Source organism: Carassius carassius, chromosome 26 (assembly GCF_963082965.1).
Source record: "Carassius carassius chromosome 26, fCarCar2.1, whole genome shotgun sequence".
NCBI lineage: Eukaryota > Metazoa > Chordata > Actinopteri > Cypriniformes > Cyprinidae > Carassius > Carassius carassius.
Window position 1 is genome coordinate 1,402,171 of NC_081780.1, and position 24,522 is coordinate 1,426,692.

At 36.4% G+C, this 24,522-nt stretch overlaps 2 protein-coding genes across 2 annotated transcripts; both read left to right on the forward strand.

Annotated features, from left to right (window-relative positions):
• The first annotated feature begins 4,091 nt into the window (after positions 1-4,091).
• On the forward strand, positions 4,092-23,112 carry LOC132106222 (sialic acid-binding Ig-like lectin 14). The gene is made up of 10 exons (XM_059511853.1): positions 4,092-4,160; positions 6,935-6,998; positions 7,166-7,522; positions 7,661-7,981; positions 8,072-8,335; positions 10,754-11,041; positions 13,173-13,260; positions 22,395-22,461; positions 22,541-22,998; positions 23,062-23,112. The coding sequence occupies exons 2-9, from the start codon at positions 6,950-6,952 to the stop codon at positions 22,877-22,879; spliced, it is 1,773 nt and encodes a 590-aa protein (XP_059367836.1). The 5' UTR covers positions 4,092-4,160; positions 6,935-6,949; the 3' UTR covers positions 22,880-22,998; positions 23,062-23,112.
• LOC132105355 (sialic acid-binding Ig-like lectin 14) lies at positions 16,856-18,270 on the forward strand. The gene is made up of 4 exons (XM_059510446.1): positions 16,856-16,920; positions 17,090-17,446; positions 17,585-17,905; positions 17,996-18,270. Exons 1-4 carry the CDS (start codon positions 16,872-16,874, stop codon positions 18,268-18,270), a joined length of 1,002 nt encoding a protein of 333 aa, XP_059366429.1. The 5' UTR covers positions 16,856-16,871.
• Positions 23,113-24,522: the final 1,410 nt, after the last annotated feature.

Here is a 24,522-nt window from a genome sequence, read left to right on the forward strand (position 1 = left end):
GTTAAATATATTTAATTTATCCCATTACTATAATAAAAAGGCATTTAATTTATATCGTCTTACGAAAATATTTTTTTACTCTCTTTAAGCACATAAAATAACACTTTGGTGCCCTGTGGTGGTAAGTGTTACTTACCGTAATGGTACAATCAAAGTGCAATTTTCTGTTCCGTCCACCAAGAGGCAGAAGAGGCTTCAGTTTCAGCCAAGAGGCCTTCAAATAATTGACAACATGATAAAGGGGTGGCCTATTAGTAAATGGTTATGAAGATGGAATTTACAGGCCATAGACGTTGACTTCATGAATAGAGCGTTTAAGATTAATTGTAATTTAATAATAATAGTTTCTGGTTTTGCACCCCTTGAAATATCTTTAAAAATGTTGGTGTAACTGAATGCTCAGTATAAAAACTCTAAAATAATCAGACTTTCATAGACAAGTTATTTTATCTGAGAAGAATGGTGTGAGAGATATCTGATCTGTTGTCAGTTTATTAGATGAGGTAGGTAATTTTATGAATCACAAGACTTTCTGTGAAAAGTTTGATTTAAAATGTTAAAAAAAAAAAATTACCCTGTTTTACTCACCCTCCTGCGGATGACATAGGACATTGGCATAACGTGATTATTGACGAACACAGCGATAAAACAAAACAAAACTTCCTTTGCTCCTGTAAACAAACTCGCGAGACTATCATATCTCACAGGCGTGAACTGCGCATATGTCCTACGTCATCCGCTGGAACCGCTTGCACATATGACAGTCAGAAGAATAAAAATATGGATATTTTTCTAACAAAAATGCATCGATTCACTACAGGAGGCCTTTATTCAGCCCCAGAGCTGTGTGAGGCATGTTTTATTATGGATGTATGCACTTTATTTGACATCTTGTGGACTGTTGCACATAAGCACCCACCCACTGCAATGATAATGGTTGGAAGAGCAAGGATCATCTTTGATATAACTCAGACTGGATTCGTCTGAAAGAAGAAAGTCACATACAGGATGCCTCAAGGGTAAGAAAAACAAAGGCTATTTTTTATTTATTATTTATTTTTTGTGGGGGTGAACTAATCCTTTAATCTAAATAATAGCAAAATTAATTTGATTGGAGATACCCACAAAAGATTATTTAAAGACGTTTTTGTGTTAAATGAGAATGTATCAAATATAGACATCACAAATTGCAGCTTTAGAATTTTAATTTTTTTTTTATTCAGCATAATTTTTTTACACATAAACAATTAGGCTGCAACGGCCTTAACATAAACTACTAATATAAAAGAAGATTATTTGAGAAGCATTTTATTTTTGTTCAATGTTCATACAATGTCATTGTAACCAAAACAGCTTTGTAACCAACATTCTTCAAAATACCTTATAAGGTCTGAAGTGACATGAGGGTGAGTAAATGACAGAATTTTATATTTCGGGGTAAACTATCCCTTTAATGTTTATTTTTTATTTTTATTAAATTATACTCTAAATAAGAAACTAAATCTGCCAGCAGGATGTGCTAAATGTCTTCATTTGATTCGTTCAAATGGCTCAAACAGGGCCATTTTTCCTAATTAATTTACGCATTAATCGAAACGTTTTTGCAGCATGATCTGAAAATGAATTGACTCGAATTTGGTGAAAATCAGACAAACTGTCTAGCACGAGTTTGAAAAGTAGTTTTTATTCTGAGCTATTAAAAATTTTGAAAAATCTTGAGCCATAAAATGTTCAATTGTGGTGCGGATTCGACTCTGCATGAGCTGAGAAATCACAGGAAATTTTTTTTTTTTGCATATTAGTATAAACATATTTGGAATTTGAATTGTTGGTGGCGCTAGAGGTATGAGATAGAGACTTCAGACTTGCTAAATTGAGATTGTCCTCTATCTGTGTTCCTAAATTGTAAAACTTTCCTGCAAACTGATCTATGGGCTGCCTAGACTCGAGAGAAGAAGAAGAAGAAGATGATGATGATGAAGAAATGGAAGAAAAATAATACGAAAACGCCAGTGATTACATTAGGTACCTATGTACCTTTGGTGCTTGGGCCCTAAATATATTTTTTTTAAGTTTCAAGATTTTAACCCAGTTAAGGCTACGTTTAAACCACAGTCTATGGTCTAAACTAGTGCATTTTCATTTTAAAATGCATAACTTTAGCTATGGTTAGACCTGTCATTTACACTATTCCAGGGTTTTTGAAGAAGAGTCTTTTGAAACCAATGGTGTGGCTGCCCACATTTGCTCTGCATATCCTTGATGTAAAGAATAACTGTTTACACATTTACATGCATGCCCAGTTTGCATGAACATTATGGAGCTCATAATATGACAAAACTATTTTAATTTGTATTGTATAGATTTTAATTATTGATTATTAGGAACACCTGTTCAATTTCTCATTAATGCAATTATCTAATCAACCAATCACATGGCAGTTGCTTCAATGCATTTAGGGGTGTGGTCCTGGTCAAGACAATCCCCTAAACTCCAAACTGAATGTCAGAATGGGAAAGAAAGGTGATTTAAGCAATTGTGAGCGTGGCATGGTTGTTGGTGCCAGACGGGTCGGTCTGAGTATTTCACAATCTGCTCAGTTACTGGGATTTTCACACACAACCATTTCTAGGGTTTACAAAGAATAGTGTGAAAAGAGAAAACCATCCAGTATGGGGCAGTCCTGTGGGAGAAAATGCCTTGTTGATGCTAGAGGTCAGAGGAGAATGGGCCGACTGATTCAAGCTGATAGAAGAGCAACTTTGACTGAAATAACCACTCGTTACAACCGAGGTATGCAGCAAAGCATTTGTGAAGCCACAACACGCACAACCTTGAGGCGGATGGGCTACAACAGCAGAAGACCCCACGGGGACCACTCATCTACACTACAAATAGGAAAAAGAGGCTACAATTTGCACGAGCTCACCAAAATTGCACAGTAGAAGACTTAAAAAATGTTGCCTGGTCTGATGAGTCTCTGATGATTTCTGTTGAGACATTCAGATGTAGAGTCAGAATTTGGCGTAAACAGAATGAGAACATGGATCCATCATGCCTTGTTACCACTGTGCAGGCTGCTGCTGGTGGTGTAATGGTGTGGGGGATGTTTTCTTGGCACACTTTAGGCCCCTTAGTGTTAATTGGGCATCGTTTAAATGCCACGGCCTACCTGAGCATTGTTTCTGACCATGTCCATCCCTTTATGACCACCATGTACGCATCCTCTGATGGCTACTTCCAGCAGGATAAAGCACCATGTCACAAAGCTCGAATCATTTCAAATTGGTTTCTTGAACATGACAATGAGTTCACTGTACTAAAATGGCCCCCACAGTCACCAGATCTCAACCCAATAGAGCATCTTTGGGATATATATATATATATATATATTTAATTTGTTCATTAGTTATTTAAATTAATAGATCTATTTGGAAACAGGTGCACTGAAAAAAAATGATTAATTGAATTTACTACATCTTTTTTAAGATAAGTGGTTGCAATCAATTTATTTTAGTTACAATTAAATTAACAAATGTAGTTGACTAACTTTCAAGGTTTTTTATTGTTATTTTTTTGAATGTAGCTAAAATAAATTGTTTGCAACCACTTTACTTAAAAATGTTGTATCTTTTTTTTCCAGTGCAGTTATTTACCGGTGTCGGTCACAAAATTTATGAAAATAAGTTTTGTGAAGGTGACTGGCAACAGCTGGTCTTAAATTCTTTAGACAACACACACACTACACACGCCCCTGCTGGAATACAATTCTGACATATCTCAAATATGAAATACAAAAGTCGAGAAGAAATAAAAAGCATGCTTCCTGTACATAGTCTTCTCAGATTCCAGTTTTTATAGTAATTCAACATATTCCGGAGCATTGAGAATTATTATCAACATTAGAACTCAACACTGGATCTCACAAGACAGTGATTTGTTTCAAGCAAATATAAAGAAATGTGAAGAAAGCTTCATTCTGATTTGCATAGATTTCCTAGAGTCACGCTACTGTCACTAAAGTTCGGACTAAAGGAGAAGTATTGAATCTCTGATACGAGATAAACTGACATTTTCACACACAGTTCTCCCTTCAGTCAGTGTAGAAGCATCATCTTGAGCTCTGAGAGGATTTCTGTCGTCTTCAACTCTCTTCTCTGGTAAGTCATTTACACAACACAGTCAATCTTACTCTTACTCCTGTACTTTTTTTGAGATTGTGAAGTGCTAAGGTTTGAAACATCTTCAAGATAAGCGTGTCCTGTTTTTCTTTTGTATATTTTTTTAATCTTGTCAGAGATGGGTAGTAGGAGATCTGTATTACATAATCAGATTCCAAAAATCAAGTACTCGGGATTAGAGTATATTACATTTTATAATGCTCATAATCAGATTATATGTCTACTTTTTACATGATACCATATTCACACAAGGGCAGTAAATCATTCATAATTGATTGATTCTCCCTAATTTATTTATTTATTTATTTTTCTAATAAAAAATATATATACTGTGTGTCATACCATTTAGCTTTGACTATATTCACAATATAGAATGGCTGTGTAAATGTCATGTAAATACATTTGCAAACCATGCATCTTTAATTTGGATGGAAAAAAACACTCCTTATGCACAGTGTGTTCATCATATCCAGCAATCTTCAATAACTGTTGATTCTGGAAGTATGGATTACATTTTTGAAACCTGAAAGACTTTCGGGTGTGTAATGTCATTGCTGTTTTCATGTTTATTAATGTTTGTTCATGTAATGCAAATGTTTTCCCAAATGTTTTTGTCAACCAAACATACATTACATACTTACTTGAAATATCTCTGAACATCTTGATGTGGTTTAATGGTCACATTAGCATTCAGTTAAATTAAATATTTCTTTTTTTAGTATTCAAAAAATTCATTTCATCATATTTCATTACTAACTTTTAATCACTTTGCAAACCCTTAATGTAAAGTTCTTACACTAAGCCCAGTTTGGGAGATCCTGGTTTTATGTAAAGTTTAATGAATTTAATGATGACAATATAAAAAAAAATGGAATATATTTTCTTTCTCTTTGCTTTTTATATCAATGATACATTTTATGGTAGGTTTAAAACAAGCAAGATAAAAGTAGTCTGAACATGTAATCAGTAATGGACTACAAATGTTAAATCTACTCAGCTCTGGATATTGTTTTGTCGTTTGATCTAAAAATTACTGTAGGACTTTAGAAATATAAATGAGTTTATATTAACATAAGAGCTATAAATTAATATATATAAGGAAATGATTTGTTATTACTTATTAGGGCTGTCGAATAGATTAATAGTGATTAATCGCATCCAAATTAAAAGTTTGTTTACATATGTGTGTGTACTGAATAAATTTATATATACATGTATATTTAATAGAAATACACAATATACAGTTAGGTCCATATATATTTGGACTTAGGCACAATTTTTTATTATTTTAGTTGCTGACCAAAACATATTCAAGTAAATGAATATGGGCTTTGAGGGTATTTTCATCAAAATTGGTGGGAAGGTTAAGGAATTAAAGCTTTTTATATATATATATATGAACCTCCCCTCTTTTCAAGGGACCATAAGTAAATGGACAACTGAATCAAAAACTGTTTCATGGACAGGCCTGGACTATTCTTTCAGTATTTCATCAGTTAAGTATCTAAAAGGTCTGGAGTCTATTCTAAGTGTCCCATTTGCATTTGGAAGCTTTTGTTGTGAACCACATCATGTGGTCAAAGGAGCTCTCCATACAAGTGAAACACACAACTGTTAGGCTTCAAAAAACAACACAAACCCATCAGAGAGATAGCAGAAACCAAATCAACAGTGTGGTACAATCTAAGAAAAAAAGAATGCATTGGTGAGCTCAGCAACATTAAAAGGCCTGGGTGTTCAAGCAAGACAACAGTGATGGATGATTAGAGGATCTTCTCCATGGTAAAGAAAAACCCTGTCACAACATCCAAAGAACACTCTCCAGAAGGCAGACTTGGAGGTAGGTACTCAGAGGTTGAGACACTGCCTGTAAATTACTTAAATGTCCTAATTGATCTATGGTCTAATCCTGGCTTAGTCTAAGCCCTGTCTGTGAAACCGGGCCTTAATGTTATATTTTTGTTTATATATATATATAACATTTTCTTGTTGTCTAAAGCTTAAAGTCTGCACTTCAGATTCATCTGTATTGTTTCATTTCCAGTTATTTTCTGGTGGCAAACAGAGCCGAAATTATGAAAATTGTGTTAGTGTCCAAATATATATATATATATATATATATATATATATATATATATATATATTTACACACATACACATGTTTATATGACCTAACTGTTTATATTATATATTATATATAATCTTGAAACATGCCCCCACATGTCTACATCACTGTGTGGGAAGATTTACATAATGGCGCCCACATGTTCACACAAAGAAAGGAGGAGTACCTTTTATTCTCTCTGTTGCCGCTGGCACCATGTTGTGCAGATACTGCGTTTTATTGTGAAAGTGAAAACTACTTTGTTTGGCCTTCCAAAAGAGGATGATATCCACTTCGTCATGCCTAGAGCTGATCCATGCTGGTCGCTGAGGAAATACATCAACTTCACACTGTGGATTGCCGGATAGCTCATAGTTATTAGATCAAGACAATGCCAGGTCTCATTCTCATTCTGCATGCAAGTCTTGTATCAAGTGAGATTGGACAAAAATTTTGCATGCAAAACTTTAACATTTAGTTTCCTCAATTCTCAATTAAGCATTCTAATTAAAAGTGACATAAATATATATAATACACAAATAAATATAATTTTTTTCTGGTTGTGGTTAATCGCAATGAATGATTAGAAAGCGACAGCCCTATTTACATACACATAATTTATTTCTTTGTTTGTATATTCTGCTGTAAGGTGGAGTGCATGTAAATGATGGAAACACTGGTGACGTTCCTCCTCACTGGATCTCTGATACAAGGTCTTTTTCTTATAGATTATTCCTCTTTTTTTATCAAGTTGAATTTATATTATGAAAGCACTTACATGTGACCTTTGTGAGACTGAAGAGCAATAAGTGCTGCAGAAGTTTGTTCTGAATGTCGACATTGTACAATTACATCTTTTGTCTGTTTGTGTTCATTTTAGGTGTTTTTTGTGGCTACAGTATCAGTCTGCCACAGAGAGTAGAAGCTCTACAAGGATCCTGTGTTTTCATACCCTGCTCATTTGACATCGATCCACAGCTTAGCATGTACCTCACTAACACTGTAAAGAGAAAATGGTTTAATGCTGTAAAACAAGTGTTTGACTCCAGCAGCCCCAACACTGGACTGTTAAAAGGAGAAATATTTGGCACTGCTACACAGAAAAACTGCACCACACGCTTCGATAATGTTGATCAGAGTCATAATGGGTCATATTACTTCAGACTTGAAGCCAGCATTTTATTGCAATATAGCTACAAAGAACCTAAACACACACAAGTTCAAATTGCCGTCTTAGGTGAGTGTCATATTGTTCATGCTGTTTCTAGAGAGAGACTCAAAACACATTTTGAAAAAAGAAATCTACTACTGTACAATAGCAATGCACCTTCATTTTATCTTGCAATATTTAACTGCATTTCTATGCATGTTTCAGGATCTCCACCCAAACCCACACTGAGTCTCTTTAAGGATCAGCAGGAGGTGATGAAGATGATGGAGTGGATTGAGGGAAGTTCAGTGATTCTGCGCTGCTCTACTAAGATCTTCTGTCCGTCTCGTCCACCATCTCTCAGATGGAGCTCATCTCTCAATGAGAACGTCACAGAACAGAAGTATCAGAACCAAACTGAGCTCATCTCTGATCTGAACTTCACTGTTTCTCAGCGTCATCACAGAGTCACTTTCACCTGCACTGCAACACATCAGCTACAGCAGCCGATCAAGACACAAGAGTCCTGGATAATACTAGTTCAGTGTAAGAGAGGACAATCTATGCTCAATGACCAACTATAATTAGTGCTGTATGTCATAAAATAATTGTCTGAATGATTTTCTCCTCCATCAGATGCTCCTAAAAACACATCGGTGAGGATAAATCCAGCTGGTTTGGTTCTGGAGGGCTGTTCTGTGACTCTGAGCTGCAGCAGTGAAGCAAACCCAGCAGTGAACTACACCTGGTACAGAGACACTGAAGGACTCCTGAATCCAGTTCAGACCGGACCAAACCTGACCATCAACAACACCGACCCGTCACACAGAGGACGATACTACTGTAGAGCTGAGAACAAACACGGCACTCAGAACACATCAGAGCTGCTGGACGTCCAGTGTGAGTACTAAAAGTTGCAACTATTTATTTACCATACTTCTATTTGTGTTATTTTATAGTTGCTGTCTTTACTACTAGATCAAAAATCTGTGACATCCAGTGTGAGCACTTGTTAATCTGCTGAACGTCCAGTGTGAGTATTTATTTATCTAGTGGATGCCCAGTGCGAGTACTCTTCTAGATGTCCAATCTCAGTACTTGGCTGTACGTCTAGTGTGAATACTTGGTATTCTGCTGTATGTTTAGTGTGAATACTTGGTAACTTGCTTGGCATCTAGTGCGAGAATTTGGTAATCTACTGAGAGTCCAATTTGAATCTTTGGTAATCTGCAGTACATCTAATATGAATACTTCACCGGAGAGTGTCTTCTTGTCTCCAGAGACATCTTTATCGTTTGGTTTCTGCATTGACCTGCGTATGCTGCCCTTGTTATTTATACATATTATATAATTTATTTTATAATATTTTTGTTATTTATATATATTATATAAGTGTGTGAATCAGTGGGTGGGGCTAAACAGGCAGTGCTGTAGATCTAAGGCTTCAATATAAACTGATTTTAGACTAACAATCATGTTTTGAGTTCCGAAATTGCAGAATGTTTTTATATGTCCTCTTGTCAAAAGATCAATTGAATTTTGATTTCTCATTTTATGACCCCTTTAAACCTTTATACAGCACAGCTAGTGTGAAGTAAACTGGTAATAGGTAAAATACAGATATGTGGTGTTTTGTTTGCCCTACTGTAGATGCTTGCACAGGGGAAGTCGTGGCCTAATGGTTAGAGAGTCGGACTCCCAATCTAAAGGTTGTGAGTTCGAGTCCCGGGCTGGCAGGAATTGTGGGTGGGGGGAGTGCATGTACAGTTCTCTCTCCACCTTCAATACCATGACTTAGGTGCCCTTGAGCAAGGCATCGAACCCCCAACTGCTCCCCGGGCGCCGCAGCATAAATGGTTGCCCACTGCTCCGGGTGTGTGTTCACAGTGTGTGTGTGTGTGTTCACTGCTCTGTGTGTGTGCACTTCGGATGGCTTAAATGCAGAGCACAAATTCTGAGTATGGGTCGCCATACTTGGCTGAATGTCATGTCACACATGCTTCAACACGTAGCCTGCATCTTGAACTTGTACAATGGAGAGATTTAAATCTGCAGCCTTTAAAATCTTGAACTGTAAACCACACATTCTACACCACACTTCTTTTTTTTTTTTTTTTTTTCAGATGCCCCCAGAAACACATCGTTGTCAGCGTTTCCCTCCAGTTCAGTGATGGAGGGCAAATCAGTGACTCTGAACTGCAGCACTGATGCAAACCCAACAGAGCTCAACTACACCTGGTTCAGAGAAACCGTATCTCAATTTGAGCTCCTCCAGACTGGATATAATCAGACCTACATTGTGACAAACCCTACATATGGAGCATGGTATGGCTGTATTGCTCAAAACCAGCATGGCCAATGCAACACAACAATTCAACTTGATGTCCAGTGTGAGTACAAAAGACAGAACTCAAAGTTATATAATCTGATAACCTTAATATGATCCCAGATAACATAAATACTGTAAACATAGTACATCAACTGCAGTATTTGCAGCAAACATATAACAACTCTAGACGGCACTGCAATTGAATGAAAAGTGCATTGTTTATGGTGAAAGTGAATGCAAATTGACATGAAAAAGATTGAATATTACTATAAAAGCATGCAAGAAACACTTTCAAACTGTCAAAATATGACTTTCATCACTGATAAGACTACTAAAGAGATGCAAACCCCACAAAAATGACTTAAACTTTACATGTAACTAAAGATGATGACAATATAAACTACACTACAGCATGCTATATGGTGTAATATCTTACATGGTGTGTGCATCACTGAGTATGGTGACAATGATAAACTGGTTAAAAGTGATTGACTATACAGTCAGCTGTACATCAAAGCTTTGAAATGGGCATAGCACTGTGAAAAATGTCATAATTTACAGATAATACATATGAGAAGATGGTAGGTGATCAGCCCCCCTTAGTAAACAGTCATGTTACAAAGCAACATGTTAATATTATGCTACAGTATTTTGTTATGCAAGGTTAAAATATAAAACCCTTGTGAAGCTGCACTTAAACAAGTGAAACTATAAGAAGCTGTCAGCAATACAATGATCAAACACTGGGGCACGAGTCTAAATGATTTGACAGAGACTGTGTAGGATCTCAAAAAAATAAAACTGTTCATGGTTCGTCTGAGATTTTTATCTACAATGCAAAAAAGAAGCAATCTGTGAAGTTTATCGTTAAAAAAAGGTCACAGTTGCCAAAACTTCACAATAAAAATATGTTAAAAACATTTTAGGCCTTTTCACTGTAGAAACCATCGAGATTTTCTTTATCCTAACAATCATATTCTCTATTTCAGTTGCGCCCAAAATCTCCAGCTTTTGTAGCCGAAAAAGCGTAATGGCATGTGTCTGCGAGGCTCATGGGAATCCCTGTCCTACACTAGAGTGGCGTCTATCTGGACATGTGTTCGCTAACTCTACAGAAACATCCATCAGTGAGGAGATGTTAGGAAGCACAGGAGTGAAGAGTGTCCTGACCGTCCATCAGTCCCTCACAGACACAGATGTCCTGCAGTGTTTCAGCGAAAACATTTACGGCAGCGCTAGTCAACAGTTTCAGACCATCCCACCGCCACAAGAGACAGGTGAGAAACAAAACAACAGCTTTATTTGACTGACATGATTACAAATGATATCTTTTAAAGCACTACTTGCAAGTAATGTATTATGTACATGTATTATGTACATGTTCACTTGCATTACTATGTTTTAGACACTTAAGTACACTTAAAATGTCCAGTATGTAATAATGTCAATACTTGATTTAAATTTTAACTTTAGTGTTACTCAATACATGGCTATTATAGTTCACTAAAACTTAAACAGAATGTCTCAGTTTTGTTATGTAACCCAGGGAACAGAGACCTTACATCGGCACTGATGTTAGGGGTCTAATTTGGGAGCCCCAATCACCTCTGACTGTAACAAGAAATGGCCGATGACTACTACCGCATATAGTTTGCTTGCCAAGCCTCTCCCCATACATAATAGCGGTATATATAGTTTTTGCTGAAGAACTAAGAAAGCATCCTGGCATTCAGCTCAGTTCAAGGTTGTGGCATGAGGGACAATAACATGCCATGCCCATCAATAACCCACCCAACGCCCATTACGAGACAGAAATCATAAAGTAAACATTGGGGATGTAGTGACCATCCCTAAAGTATAAATTATGGGTATCTCTAGTTCTTTGAAACCACAATAATGGGGAAGACTGCTGACAACTTCAATCAGTGAAACCCTCCACAAAGAGTGTTAGTCACAGAAGGTCATCACTGAAAGGGCTGGCTGTTCACAGAGTGCTGTATCAAAGCATATTAAATGCAAAGTTGATTAGAAAGAAGAAATCTGGTAGGAAAGGTGCACAAGCAACAGGGATGATCACAAGTTTGAAATACTGTCAAGCAAAGCTGATTTAAACATTTTGGAGAGCTTCACAGGGAGTGGAATGAAGCTGGAGTCAGTGCATCAAGATTCACCATGCTCAGACGTCATCAGGTAAAGGGTTACAAAGCCTTTTCTGAAACAGAAAAAACGACAGAAGAATCTTACCTGGAATTAGGAAATCAAGGTCCGGAGTCTGGAGGAATCTGGAGAGGCACAGAATCCAAGCTGCTTGAACTCCAGTGTGAAGTTTCTAAAGTCAGTGATAATTTGGGGTACCGTGACGTCTGTTGGTCTGCTGGTGTTGGTCCATTGGAATTATTCTAATATTTTGAGATTTTTTTTATTTAATGAGCTGTAAGCTCTAATAATTTTTTGTATAATGTTTTACTTTACATGCAGTGAATCTAGAATATTTGAAAGTTTCACTTTTTGAAATAAAAATACTTGTAGAAGGCCCATGTCAACCATGGGAACCTGATGATCAGGTCATGCTTCCCTAATGATCTTCCAGTCCACTGCCTCCTCTCTTTATAGTATCTATTGCAGCCTGTGACAAGCCAGTGAAATCTGCCATGTCCTGTCCAGCCAAATATGCAGCTTGCCTGTTGTAACAGCATGTCTCGACAATTGGTCCTTGGGCAACCTTACCAGTAAAAAAAAAGCATGGTCTGTCCAAGGGCTGAAAAGACAATGACAAGCTGAAGAAACAATCATCCAATGTGTGCCACGGTGCCATGCCCATTTCGGGACTACAGATATCCGAAGTACCCACTGTGAAGTGACGGGGGAAGGAAGAGTGCCCAACCCAGGAAGCATAGCGTCCCGAAGTAGATGCAGAGAAGCAGGTCTTACCTGTTTCCCTAAAACCCACAGTGAAACGGCAAGGGAAGCATGAGGAAGCCAAGCATCCTTCATCCTCATCCCCTTGGACTGTGGCAAAGAAATGCGTTGAAACCAAAAGAGTGGAAGCAAAACATCACTTGTCTCAGGGACGTTTTGCTGTCTTCTTAGAGGACTTAGTGATGCCAAAGTGATGATCAAATGGAGCCCAAACAGACTTTAATCCTGAGAAATGTGTTCATATTTGCCAAGACACTTAAGTCTGTAATCACACATCTAAAATCTCAACATGAACTCAATATTTCTCATCAAATCAACATTAATTTTATAGCTCTGTATTTTCTACTAGCACAACTGTTGACTCATTTGGATCTATTTTTATTCCTCCTTAGAAACATATAAAATAGTTTAATGGTTTTAATGATAGTTTAATGAGATCTCCCTGAACTATGAAGACCAACCTCTGAGCAATAAAGCACTCCTTTCCAGGTTTCCATTATCCATCGGTGCTGCTCGGAGCTGCTGTCGGTGTTTTACTGATGCTGATCGTGTGCATCGTGATGCTCTACTGTGAACGGTGGGTACAGATGACCTTTGAGGAATAAGAAAACATGATTATACTATATAAATATTCTATACATACATAGGTATGAGTGTGTGTGTGTGTTAAATCTTAATACTGTTTCATTTCCTGAATGATTACATTACTGAGATATTGTATAAGCATTAATGTTTTAATTATCTTTTTTCAGAAAAAGGAAAAAAAACCCTTCAGAAACCAGACAAGACACACCTGGACACACTCTGACTCAAACAGTGAGTAATTCATTCTAAAAGACATTACAGACAGTTGTTCAGCAGATCTTCACTCATTTAGCTGTGTCTTCTCCATCAGGCCATTGCTCTGGATAATGCCGGTCAGTTTGTTTATGCCGATAACGGCATGCTGTCATCCACTGCACCAGGTGCACAAGAATATCTTCATTATCCCTCCATCGACTTCACAAACACTGAATCACAGTCAGAAGAGATCAGGGACATCACCTCCTGGATAGGACAGTAGTTCATTCAAAATTGAAAATTTGCAGTTCATTTACTCACCCTCAGGCCATTCAAGATGTAGGTGACTTTTTTCTTCAATAGAACAGTAAAAAAGATTTTTCCTTGGTAATTAATTATTTCCTATTCAAATATATGTACTACTATTTCTACTTTTATTTTTCATTAAATCTTAATTATTAAGTGTATTATTAAGTAATTTAGCTTAATTAAAAGGTTTCTGCAAAAGGAGTAGGCTACAATTGCTAATAATAATAATAATTATTATTATGTAATAAGTCCATATCATTTCTAAACTGAAATTTAAACTGAAACTGATATAGAAGCAGGCATGAGGAACTTCCAGTCTGATACGTCTGGAAGAAAAACGTCTTATTTAAATGTTTGATTAAATTACTTTAATTAAATTACCAATTTCACACGCAGAGTCATCAGGCTTTCTTTGAAAAACTCTGTCTTTGCTACAGAACAAATGACATGGCATTAGACTGTTTGTGTTGTCTAGGAAAGAGTTTATGTTAAGGAAAGAGTTTTGAGCATAATGTATATAACTCTCACAAATAAACATTTGACATTCTTGCAAATAAATAATTTATCTTTTGAAATTCAAATGGAAAAAATGTGTGTAATACATCACTTTTTCTCTGACAAATTTCAAGATTTTTACCCAAGGATTCAAGTTTGCATGAAATGAAAAAAATCCATTCAATTTTCAGAATTTTTGTTTTATATTTTATTTGATTTTAAATGTCATTCTGAACAATAAATGATTTTTTTTGAACTTGTAATTTTTTTTTCATATTACCACAACATTATATAAAGACAGGCATTGAAAGAGCACGTTTGTTATAGAAAGCCTTTTACAAAGGAGGACATTCAGCATTTGTGAATAAAGAATTTGCCTCTCAGAATATAAAGTTGACACAATCATGGATGTTCAACATTTATGAATAAAGGATTAGACATTCAGAACTGTTAAGTTTGATATTCAGAATTTTAATGCTTGTGAAATTTTGGAAGTTGGAATTTACAAATAAAGGTCCCATTACAAAAAAAAAAAAAAAAAACGCTTTACAAAATATATGGTCTAAAATCACTATTACTATTTGTAAGCACATAATATAACACTTTGGTGGTGAGTGTTACTTATCGTAATCACAGGACCTGATGTGCAGTTTCCATCCGCTCTACTAGGAGGCAGAAGCGTCTTCAGTTTCAGCCTGAGACTTTCATATGACTGACATCATTACAGGCTAGGGTGGTCCTTATTTTTGGACTTTTGAAATCTTCTGGGTTCACCCTCCCAGTCAACTCTCCTTACTGAGAAATGGAAACAAACCAAAGTTTGCAGAAACTGGGCAAAGTTGAAATTCTTCATATAATCTTAATGAAAATAACACCACATAATTAATACTTATATGACACCATTAGTAAACTGTGAATTATTATGTTAAAAACAAGAACTCAGAACAGTGTTGTTAGTCTTTAAATGGTAAATTACAGCCTTGAGTTCGAGTCTCATCTCACAGACCTATGGAACAAATACTCGTAATGAAGAAGTTAAGAGTGTTCTGCCATTGTTATGACATGTTGTCAAGTATGCTAACTCATACTCAGAATTTGTGCTCTGCATTAATCCCATCAAAATGCACACACACAGCACAACCTGTGAACACATACCCCACATACACATATCCCTGCTTCAGCCCCAACTACAGCAGTTTGAGGTTCGGTGTCTTGTACAAGGGCACCTCAGTGGTTTTGAGGGTGGAAGTGAGCGCACCTACACCTACAATCCCTACTGGTACTGAGACTCGAACCCATAACCTTCAGGTTACAAGTCTGACTCTCGAACCATCAGCTCTTGAAGTACCTGTGGATAAAAAGATACATTATGTGAGCACACCCTAAATGACAAATTATCTGCATGGAATTTTGCATATATTACTAACTTCTAGTGGAGTAACAAATAAAAGGGGTAAGAGGTTAACATTATTATATATAAAAAAAAAGTAAAATAAACCCCCAATAAGGGCCACCATAATGCAGACCGTTTCAATACAGATATTCCAGATAATGTACAAAACAGCACCTATTCCCGTAATAATAATAATAATAATAATAATAATAAAAAGTAATAGTTTGTATTAAAATTTATTAATTGTTAATAAATTAATTATTGTTAATAAAAATAATAAATAATAAATTATTGCTACTATGTAAATAATATGCAATCATGTAATCCATAAAAAAGTAACTGTAGTCTGATTACGAGTTTTTTTTTTGCGAGTAAAAATGTTATTTAATCTAATCACAAGTACCTAATTTTTGGAATCTGATTACATAATCAAGATTTCATGTAATCAGTTACTACCCAGCTCTGTGTAAATTAACACACACACACACACACACACACACACACACACACACAAACACACACACACACACACACACACACACACACACACACACACACACACACAAACACAAACACACACGTGTTCATGTTTCTATTTTTATGTATATATGTTAATATTTATAAAGAACAAACGTTTTTTTTGAGCAACTGGGATGGAATCCATACTGATTTGGATAGATTTCTTAGAGTCACGCAACTGTCACTAAAGTTCAGACTAAAGGAGAAGTATTTTCACACACAGTTCTCCCTTCATTCAGTGTAGAAGCATCATCTTGAGCTCTGAGAGGATTTTCAGACTTCAACTCTCTTCTCTGGTAAGTTATTTACACACAACACAGTCAAACTTACTCTTACTCCTGTACTTTTGAGATTCTGAAGTGCTAAGGTTTGAAACATTCAAGATAAGCATCTCCTGTTTTAAATCTTTAGTATTGTTCTGTATTCTAATGTAAAAATCTAGAAAAATATCTAAAACTTTAATCTAGAAATTTAGATATAAAGAGTTTATATTCCAAGAAAGAGTTATAAATTCAGACACAATAAATTATTTTTTAATTCTATCAATTAACATTTGCCATTGCACACCGTAGGTAGGTGATTGATAGGTGCATAGGATAAACACAACAAAAACAAGTCCAACATTTTTTATTTTTTCATTCTATTAAAATGTTTTTATTTGTATATTCTGCTGTGAGGTGGAGTGCATGTAAATGATGGAAACACTGGTGACGTTCCTCCTCACTGGATCTCTGATACAAGGTCTTTTTCTTATAGATTATTCCTCTTTTTTTAACAAGCTGAAATATTATGAAAGCACTTCCGCATGACCTTCATGAGTTCAAAGAGCAATAAGTGCTGCAGAAATTTGTCCTGCATATTAACTTTGTATGATTACTTCTTTTTGTTTGTTTGTCTTCATCTGTTTTAGGTGTTTTTTGTGGCTACAGTATCAGTCTGCCACAGAGAGTAGAAGCTCTACAAGGATCCTGTGTTTTCATACCCTGCTCATTTGACATCGATCCACAGCTTAGCATGTACCTCACTAACACTGTAAAGAGAAAATGGTTTAATGCTGTAAAACAAGTGTTTGACTCCAGCAGCCCCAACACTGGACTGTTAAAAGGAGAAATATTTGGCACTGCTACACAGAAAAACTGCACCACACGCTTCGATAATGTTGATCAGAGTCATAATGGGTCATATTACTTCAGACTTGAAGCCAGCATTTTATTGCAATATAGCTACAAAGAACCTAAACACACACAAGTTCAAATTGCCGTCTTAGGTGAGTGTCATATTGTTCATGCTGTTTCTAGAGAGAGACTCAAAACACATTTTGAAAAAAGAAATCTACTACTGTACAATAGCAATGCACCTTCATTTTATCTTGCAATATTTAACTGCATTTCTATGCATGTTTCAGGATCTCCACCCAAACCCACACTGAGTCTCTTTAAGGATCAGCAGGAGGTGATGAAGATGATGGAGTGGATTGAGGGAAGTTCAGTGATTCTGCGCTGCTCTACTAAGATCTTCTGTCCGTCTCGTCCACCATCTCTCAGATGGAGCTCATCTCTCAATGAGAACGTCACAGAACAGAAGTATCAGAACCAAACTGAGCTCATCTCTGATCTGAACTTCACTGTTTCTCAGCGTCATCACAGAGTCACTTTCACCTGCACTGCAACACATCAGCTACAGCAGCCGATCAAGACACAAGAGTCCTGGATAATACTAGTTCAGTGTAAGAGAGGACAATCTATGCTCAATGACCAACTATAATTAGTGCTGTATGTCATAAAGTAATTGTCTGAATGATTTTCTCCTCCATCAGATGCTCCTAAAAACACATCGGTGAGGATAAATCCAGCTGGTTTGGTTCTGGAGGGCTGTTCTGTGACTCTGAGCTGCAGCAGTGAAGCAAACCCAGCAGTGAACTACACCTGGTACAGAGACACTGAAGGACTCCTGAATCCAGTTCAGACCGGACCAAACCTGACCATCAACAACACCGACCCGTCACACAGAGGACGATACTACTGTAGAGCTGAGAACAAACACGGCATTCAGAACACATCAGAGCTGCTGGACGTCCAGTGTGAGTACTAAAAGTCTTTATTTCCTCCCAACATAAGAGCCACTGAGGACGGATTAGAAGGAAGGGGCGAGGTGAGCAATAGCTCATTATAATTTTTTTTAAGGACATTTTTCAACAAAAGTATGTTGCAGACATTTCATGAAGACACTAAAGAATCAGTGAAGAAAGTTGAAGTGACGAGACCCATATTCGGAATTAGTGCTCTGCATTTATCCCATCCACAGTGCACACACACACCATGAACACACACCCGGAGCAGCGGGCAGGCATTTATGCTGCGGTGCACGGGGAGCAGTTGGGGGTTTGGTGCACCTCAGTCATGGTATTGAAGGTGGAGAGAGTGCTGTACATTCACTCCCCCCATCTACAATCCCTGATGGCATGAGACTCGAACCTGCAACCTTTTGGGTTTGGGTAAAGTCCAACTCTTTAACCATTAGGCCACGACTTCGCCCAATCATTCCAACTTGCAGAAAATGGTCATCGGATGACCCCTTTAAGAGTCTTAATTGATAGCTAATATACTTCCATTAGTGTTATTTTATAGATGGACTAAAAAAAATGTTAAATCTGAGAAAAAGAAGTCATTACTCTTGTGGACATCCAGTGAGAGTAATTTGTAATTTATAATCAGCTGAAAAGTGCTCTGCTGGGCATCCAGTATGATGTGGACAGTTATCTTGTGGACATTCATCACACCTACTTTGTGACAAACCCTACACATGGAGCATGGTATGGCTGTATTGCTCAAAACCAGCATGGCCAATGCAACACAACAATTCAACTTGATGTTCAGTGTGAGTACAAAAGACAGAACTCAAATTAATTTAATCTGATAACCTTAATCTGATCCCAGATAACATACAATAACTGCAGCAAACATGAAAGTGACGTGACATACAGTCAAGCATGGTGATCCATACTCAGAATTCGTGATCTGCATTTAACCCATCCAAAGTGCACACACACAGCATTGAACACACACACAGAGCAGTGGGCAGCTATTTACAGTGCAGAGCAGTGGGGGGTTCTGTGCCTTGCTCAAAAGTCCAAATCGTTAACCATTAGGCCACAACTTGCTATATGCTCTAGACTGCATTGCATTTGAATGGAAAGTGCATTATTTATGGTGGAAATAAATGCAAATTGGCATGAAAAAGTTGCAATTTTACAATAAAAGCATGCAAGAAAAGCATCATTTCACACAGTCAAAATATGAATTTCAGCACTGAAAATACTCTACTAAAGAATATGCTGACAATCGTAAAAAGGTTGACAATATACAGTCAGAAAATGCATATGGGAAGATAGAGGGAGATTTGGTTCCCCTTTTGTAAATGATTTTGTAACAGATCGACAGGTTCAAGTCATGCCACAGCATTTTGAAATGCAAGGTTTCCAATATAAAACGTCTTTGAAACTGCTCTTAAACCAGTGAAATTACAAAAAACTGTCAGCAGCCCTTCTATAATGGAAATGTAGTGACCAAACAATGGGGTTAAAATTATTTTCTGAGGCAAACAAAAGCATTAGAATCTGCATATTAAACACTTTTTTGGCAAAAAAAAAAAAAAAAAAAAGTACAGTTTGCATCAATCTTTTGAGTCATGACGACAACTAGGCCTAATTAAATTATGTTTAATCAACAAACTACACCAAAGTTATTTGATTAAGTTGATTACTCATTCCAGACCTTGCATGACTTCCTTACTTTTTTGAGAAATGTCTCAGTATCTTTTCGTCCATGCAATGTGACGTCAATGGGGTCCAGTGTTGTTTGGATCCCGAAGTTCTCCAAAATATATATTTGAAATAAAGTCATGTCAGGTTTGGTGAGTAAATGACAGTTTATTTTTGGGTGGTTTATATAAATTAAAGACTTTTTATAATTGAGTTCTACTGTAAGTAAAATGAGCTCTTCAACACATTAATGCCATTTTCACCAGTGTGGCATTATCGTAGACTTATATGAACTAACTGTAACTTTAAAATTGTGGCTTGTTCCTCTTTCCTACTTCAGCAAACTATTTGTACTCGGTTATGTTTTTCTTCTGTTGTTGTCATGAACTTTTGTTTTCACCCACAGTGAGATGTTCATACAAGTCATGAAGCAGTTAAATTTTTTGAGATAGTTTTTCACTGTTTATAGTAAGGAAACTTTAAACCATTAACATGGTTTTACTGTGACATGTTTAGTGTTTTATCAATAAAATAATAAACATGTTTTACACTGTAGAAACCATTGAGATCTTCTTTATCCTAACAATCATATTGTCTATTTCAGTTGCGCCCAAAATCTCCAGCTTTTGTAGCCGAAAAAGCATAATGGCATGTGTCTGCGAGACTCATGGGAATCCCTGTCCTACACTAGAGTGGCGTCTATCTGGACATGTGTTCGCTAACTCTACAGAAACATCCATCAGTGAGGAGATGTTAGGAAGCACAGGAGTGAAGAGTGTCCTGACCGTCCATCAGTCCCTCACAGACACAGATGTCCTACAGTGTTTCAGCAAAAACATTTACGGCAGCGCTAGTCAACAGTTTCAGACCATCCCACCGCCACAAGAGACAGGTGAGAAACAAAACAACAGCTTTATTTGACTGACATGATTACAAATGATATCTTTACCCTTTTGAAAAATATGTGTGAATTATTCTATTGAAAAAACTACATGCAGATAATATATTAATGACAGAGTACAGTTACATGCCTATGTTAAAGACACTTAGGTACAATTTTAAAAAGTGCAATATGTAATTATATTCATTTCATATCAGAGATCTCCTGAGCTATGATAGACCAACTTCAATAAAATAGAGCAATAAAACTCTGCTTTCCAGGTTTCCATTATCCATCAGTGCTGCTCGGAGCTGCTGTCGGTGTTTTACTGATGCTGATCGTGTGCATCATGAAGCTCTACTGTGAACGGTGGGTACAAATGTCCTCTGATTAAACACAAGAAGAAAACATGATTACATAATATATATTAGTGGTGACCCCAAATAGTCGTTGATTCAAGGCTTCGCTTCGACTGATTCGACTATCTCACAGTCGACTAATGAAGTCCATCTCAAAAAATTTGAATATCATGGGAACGGTCTTTATTTTTTTGTAATTTAATTTTAAAAAGCTAACTTTCTTATATTCTAGATTAACTGCACACAAACTGAAATATTTCAAGAGGTTTTTTGTTTTAATTCTGATGGTTATGACTTACAGCTCAGGAAAATAACTTAAACTTAGAATATTAAATTTTGAGCTTGATTAGTTTTGATTAATTTTGAGTATAAATACTGGGTACCTCTTGGACTAGTTTAGAACATGCAACCACAATTATGGGAAAGACTACTGACTTGACAGTTGTCCAGAAGACAATCATCAACAAGTCACAGGAGGTCATTGCTGAAAGGGCTGGCTATTCATAGAGTGCTGTATCAAAATATATTTATAGAAAGTTGACTGGAAGGAAAAAGTGTGGTAGGAAAAGGTGCACAAGCAACTGGGATGACCACAGCTTTGGGAAGATTGTTAGGAAAAGCCGATTCAAAGCCTTGAACACCATTAAAATAAAATGCTATGAATTTTTTTTTAGTTTAGCTGCCGTGTTTCTGCACGTTATTGCGTGAAGATCACGTCTACAAAAGGAGTGCATTCGGGCCCTTTTTGCAGATAGCATATAAGTCCTAATATTTACGTTATGTTGTATAAATAAAGTGTATTCTTTATGAAATTATGAGTTTAATCCCATTAATTAAAAAATTTCTATCAAATGCGTCACTCTACTGGTCATCGTCAGCATGCACAGCTCAAAACAGAAATGCTGAAAATTAATAACTACTGTCATAAAGACTAACGTTATAATGAGAGCACTATTGTAAAAAAAGTTAATTGTTAGGGTTTCGCTGGCGTTTAGTGTTAATTATCTTTTAATCAAAACATAAAACATTACTTACCCCGTTTGTAGCCTATCTGCGAGGTGTTCGTTACACATTTTCCCTTTGTGTTATAACATCAGTAATTGTCTGACTTGACTCAATGAATTTTGTCCCGCATTATCAGTCAGATAATGGCAATATTTGAAAATCCTGATATATATTCTGATATATATAAATGATCTGGAAACTTTTTTTTCAGAAAAAGTAAAGAAAAACCTTCAGAAACCAGACAAAATGACACATCTGGACTCACTCTGACTCAAACAGTGAGTAATTCATTCTAAAAGACATTACAGACAGTTGTTCAGCAGATCTTCATTCATTTTGCTGTTTTTTCTCCATCAGGCCATTGCTCTGGATCATGCTGCTCAGTTTATTTATGATGATAACGGCATGCTGTCATCCATCACACAGAGTGCACCAGAATCTCTTCATTATTCCTCCATCGGCTTCACAAACACTGAATCACAGTCAGAAGAGATCAGGGGCATCGCCTTGCTGACCAGTGAATACGCTGCGGTCCAACATCGTTCTGCAGAAGCCACAGATGCAGAGAACAACATCTCAACATTGGAGACAGAGCCCAAAAAACACAACATGAAAGCAGAGATCACAGACACGCCACCACCGGCTTCAGAAGACGTGATTTATGAAAACACGAGCCATCGCTACAGAAAGAAATAACTTTTTTAGGTTTTATAGAGCGATTTACTAGATAGTTCATCCGAAAAATTACAATTACCACACAATAGAACATTCTCAGGAATCAGAAACTTCACTACTTTGTGTAATTTCGAGTCGGAGTGACTGTGAGGCGTCTGAAAGTGTGTTGTGATTGAGCAACTTGTAGATCTGTGCTGCTCGAGCCACGTACCATTTCAGCACTTCAGTACGATTTGGTGAACTGGTTCAACAAAAAGGCACCTACATCTTGGGTGGAGTGGAGTCCAATCATGAATTTGGTTCTCAACTTTCTTATATCTTCATATTTATCCACAAACCATATATGAGTGAACAAACATTACGATGGACAGAAAAGCTGAGCTTTTTTAAGGTGTTTATCAGAACACATGTTTGGGGGGGAGGGGGGGATTAGTTTTAAGTGAATTTTACTGCATAGGCTTCAGAATATTTTAAGTGTTAAAAAACTGTTCACTATAAATAAATAGTGGGTAAAGGTCAGTTTGGGGTTGTGTGTGTGTGTTTCATAAACTTGGTATATGAATACTTGGTATATAAACTCGTTATATAGCCAACCTTTGAGGTCTTTGCTATTATATTCCAATATTATTATATATTATTTTATATATTGTTATAGGTATAGATTAAGAGTTGTTTTTTTACAGATGACTTGCTGCTGTTTAATAATTTAAGTTGTTAAAATAACATTCTGTTCTGTAAATGCATTGTCTCCTGGTTTATTTAGCAACTTTTCAGAATACCAAATTAAGTATGCAACTTAGCACTGCAAGACTTTGAGTGCAAATTAACACCCGACCACTCATGTGAGTTTGCTAAAAAAAAAAAAAAAAAATGGTATGATGCAAGCAGAACAGCTACAACAAAAATAAAATTGTGGGTGTCAGATTTATAGTGTGCAAAAAAAAAAACATATTGGTCATATTGACTGCACTGAGGGGCCCCCAAATAAAATTCTGCTTAGGGCTCCATAAAGGCTTGGGCGGGAGAAGTTCAAAACAATAAAAATTCTGATGAAAAAATGAGTTTAAACCACTTACCTCTGAGATGAGGAACGCATGCTCGAGCACACACACATAGAACATTTAATTATTTATCTTAAACACATAGTTATTTTGTAACAGTTTTAGTTCTGTCTGTATCCTGCTGTAATCATGAATGGTTGTGATAATAAATCATTAATCAATCATCAAGAATCATATTTAACTGAAATCCATCCTGATTGATCTTGAAGTTCATTAAATATAAATTGCGCATACGATCTGAATGACTAATTTCGGTCTTTCTCTGCTGCCATCTTTACACAAGTTTAACACTCAAGCACCCAATAATGGTTTAATACTCAGTTTTCTTGTAACCGGAAGTTGTGGCCTAACGTTTTATGTAAAAACATCAAAAAATTTAACTCAAATCAACTCTGTAACAACACGTTAGTGGTTGGAAATGACAATGTACAGAATAGAACGACATTCTCATTATACATTTGAATCTATTGTAACGTTGCAGTCAATCAATAATTAGTCTGTCTTACTGAAAGAGGAAGACTGTAACAGTTACAATCCTGTTATCTATGTCCTCTGCCCACCCTCCAAGAACTGTACACATCCAGAGTGAGGAAAAGGGCTCAG

Bases quoted from the DNA above. Each gene is read 5' to 3' on its own strand.
- LOC132106222 (XM_059511853.1), top strand. From the start codon at position 6,950: ATGATGGAAACACTGGTGACGTTCCTCCTCACTGGATCTCTGATACAA. The intron at 11,042-13,172 runs GTGAGAAACAAA...ACTCCTTTCCAG, and splicing joins CCCACCGCCACAAGAGACAG to GTTTCCATTATCCATCGGTG. The intron at 22,462-22,540 runs GTGAGTAATTCA...TTTCTCCATCAG, and splicing joins GACTCACTCTGACTCAAACA to GCCATTGCTCTGGATCATGC.
- LOC132105355 (XM_059510446.1), top strand. From the start codon at position 16,872: ATGATGGAAACACTGGTGACGTTCCTCCTCACTGGATCTCTGATACAA. The intron at 16,921-17,089 runs GTCTTTTTCTTA...CATCTGTTTTAG, and splicing joins CACTGGATCTCTGATACAAG to GTGTTTTTTGTGGCTACAGT. The intron at 17,906-17,995 runs GTAAGAGAGGAC...CTCCTCCATCAG, and splicing joins CTGGATAATACTAGTTCAGT to ATGCTCCTAAAAACACATCG.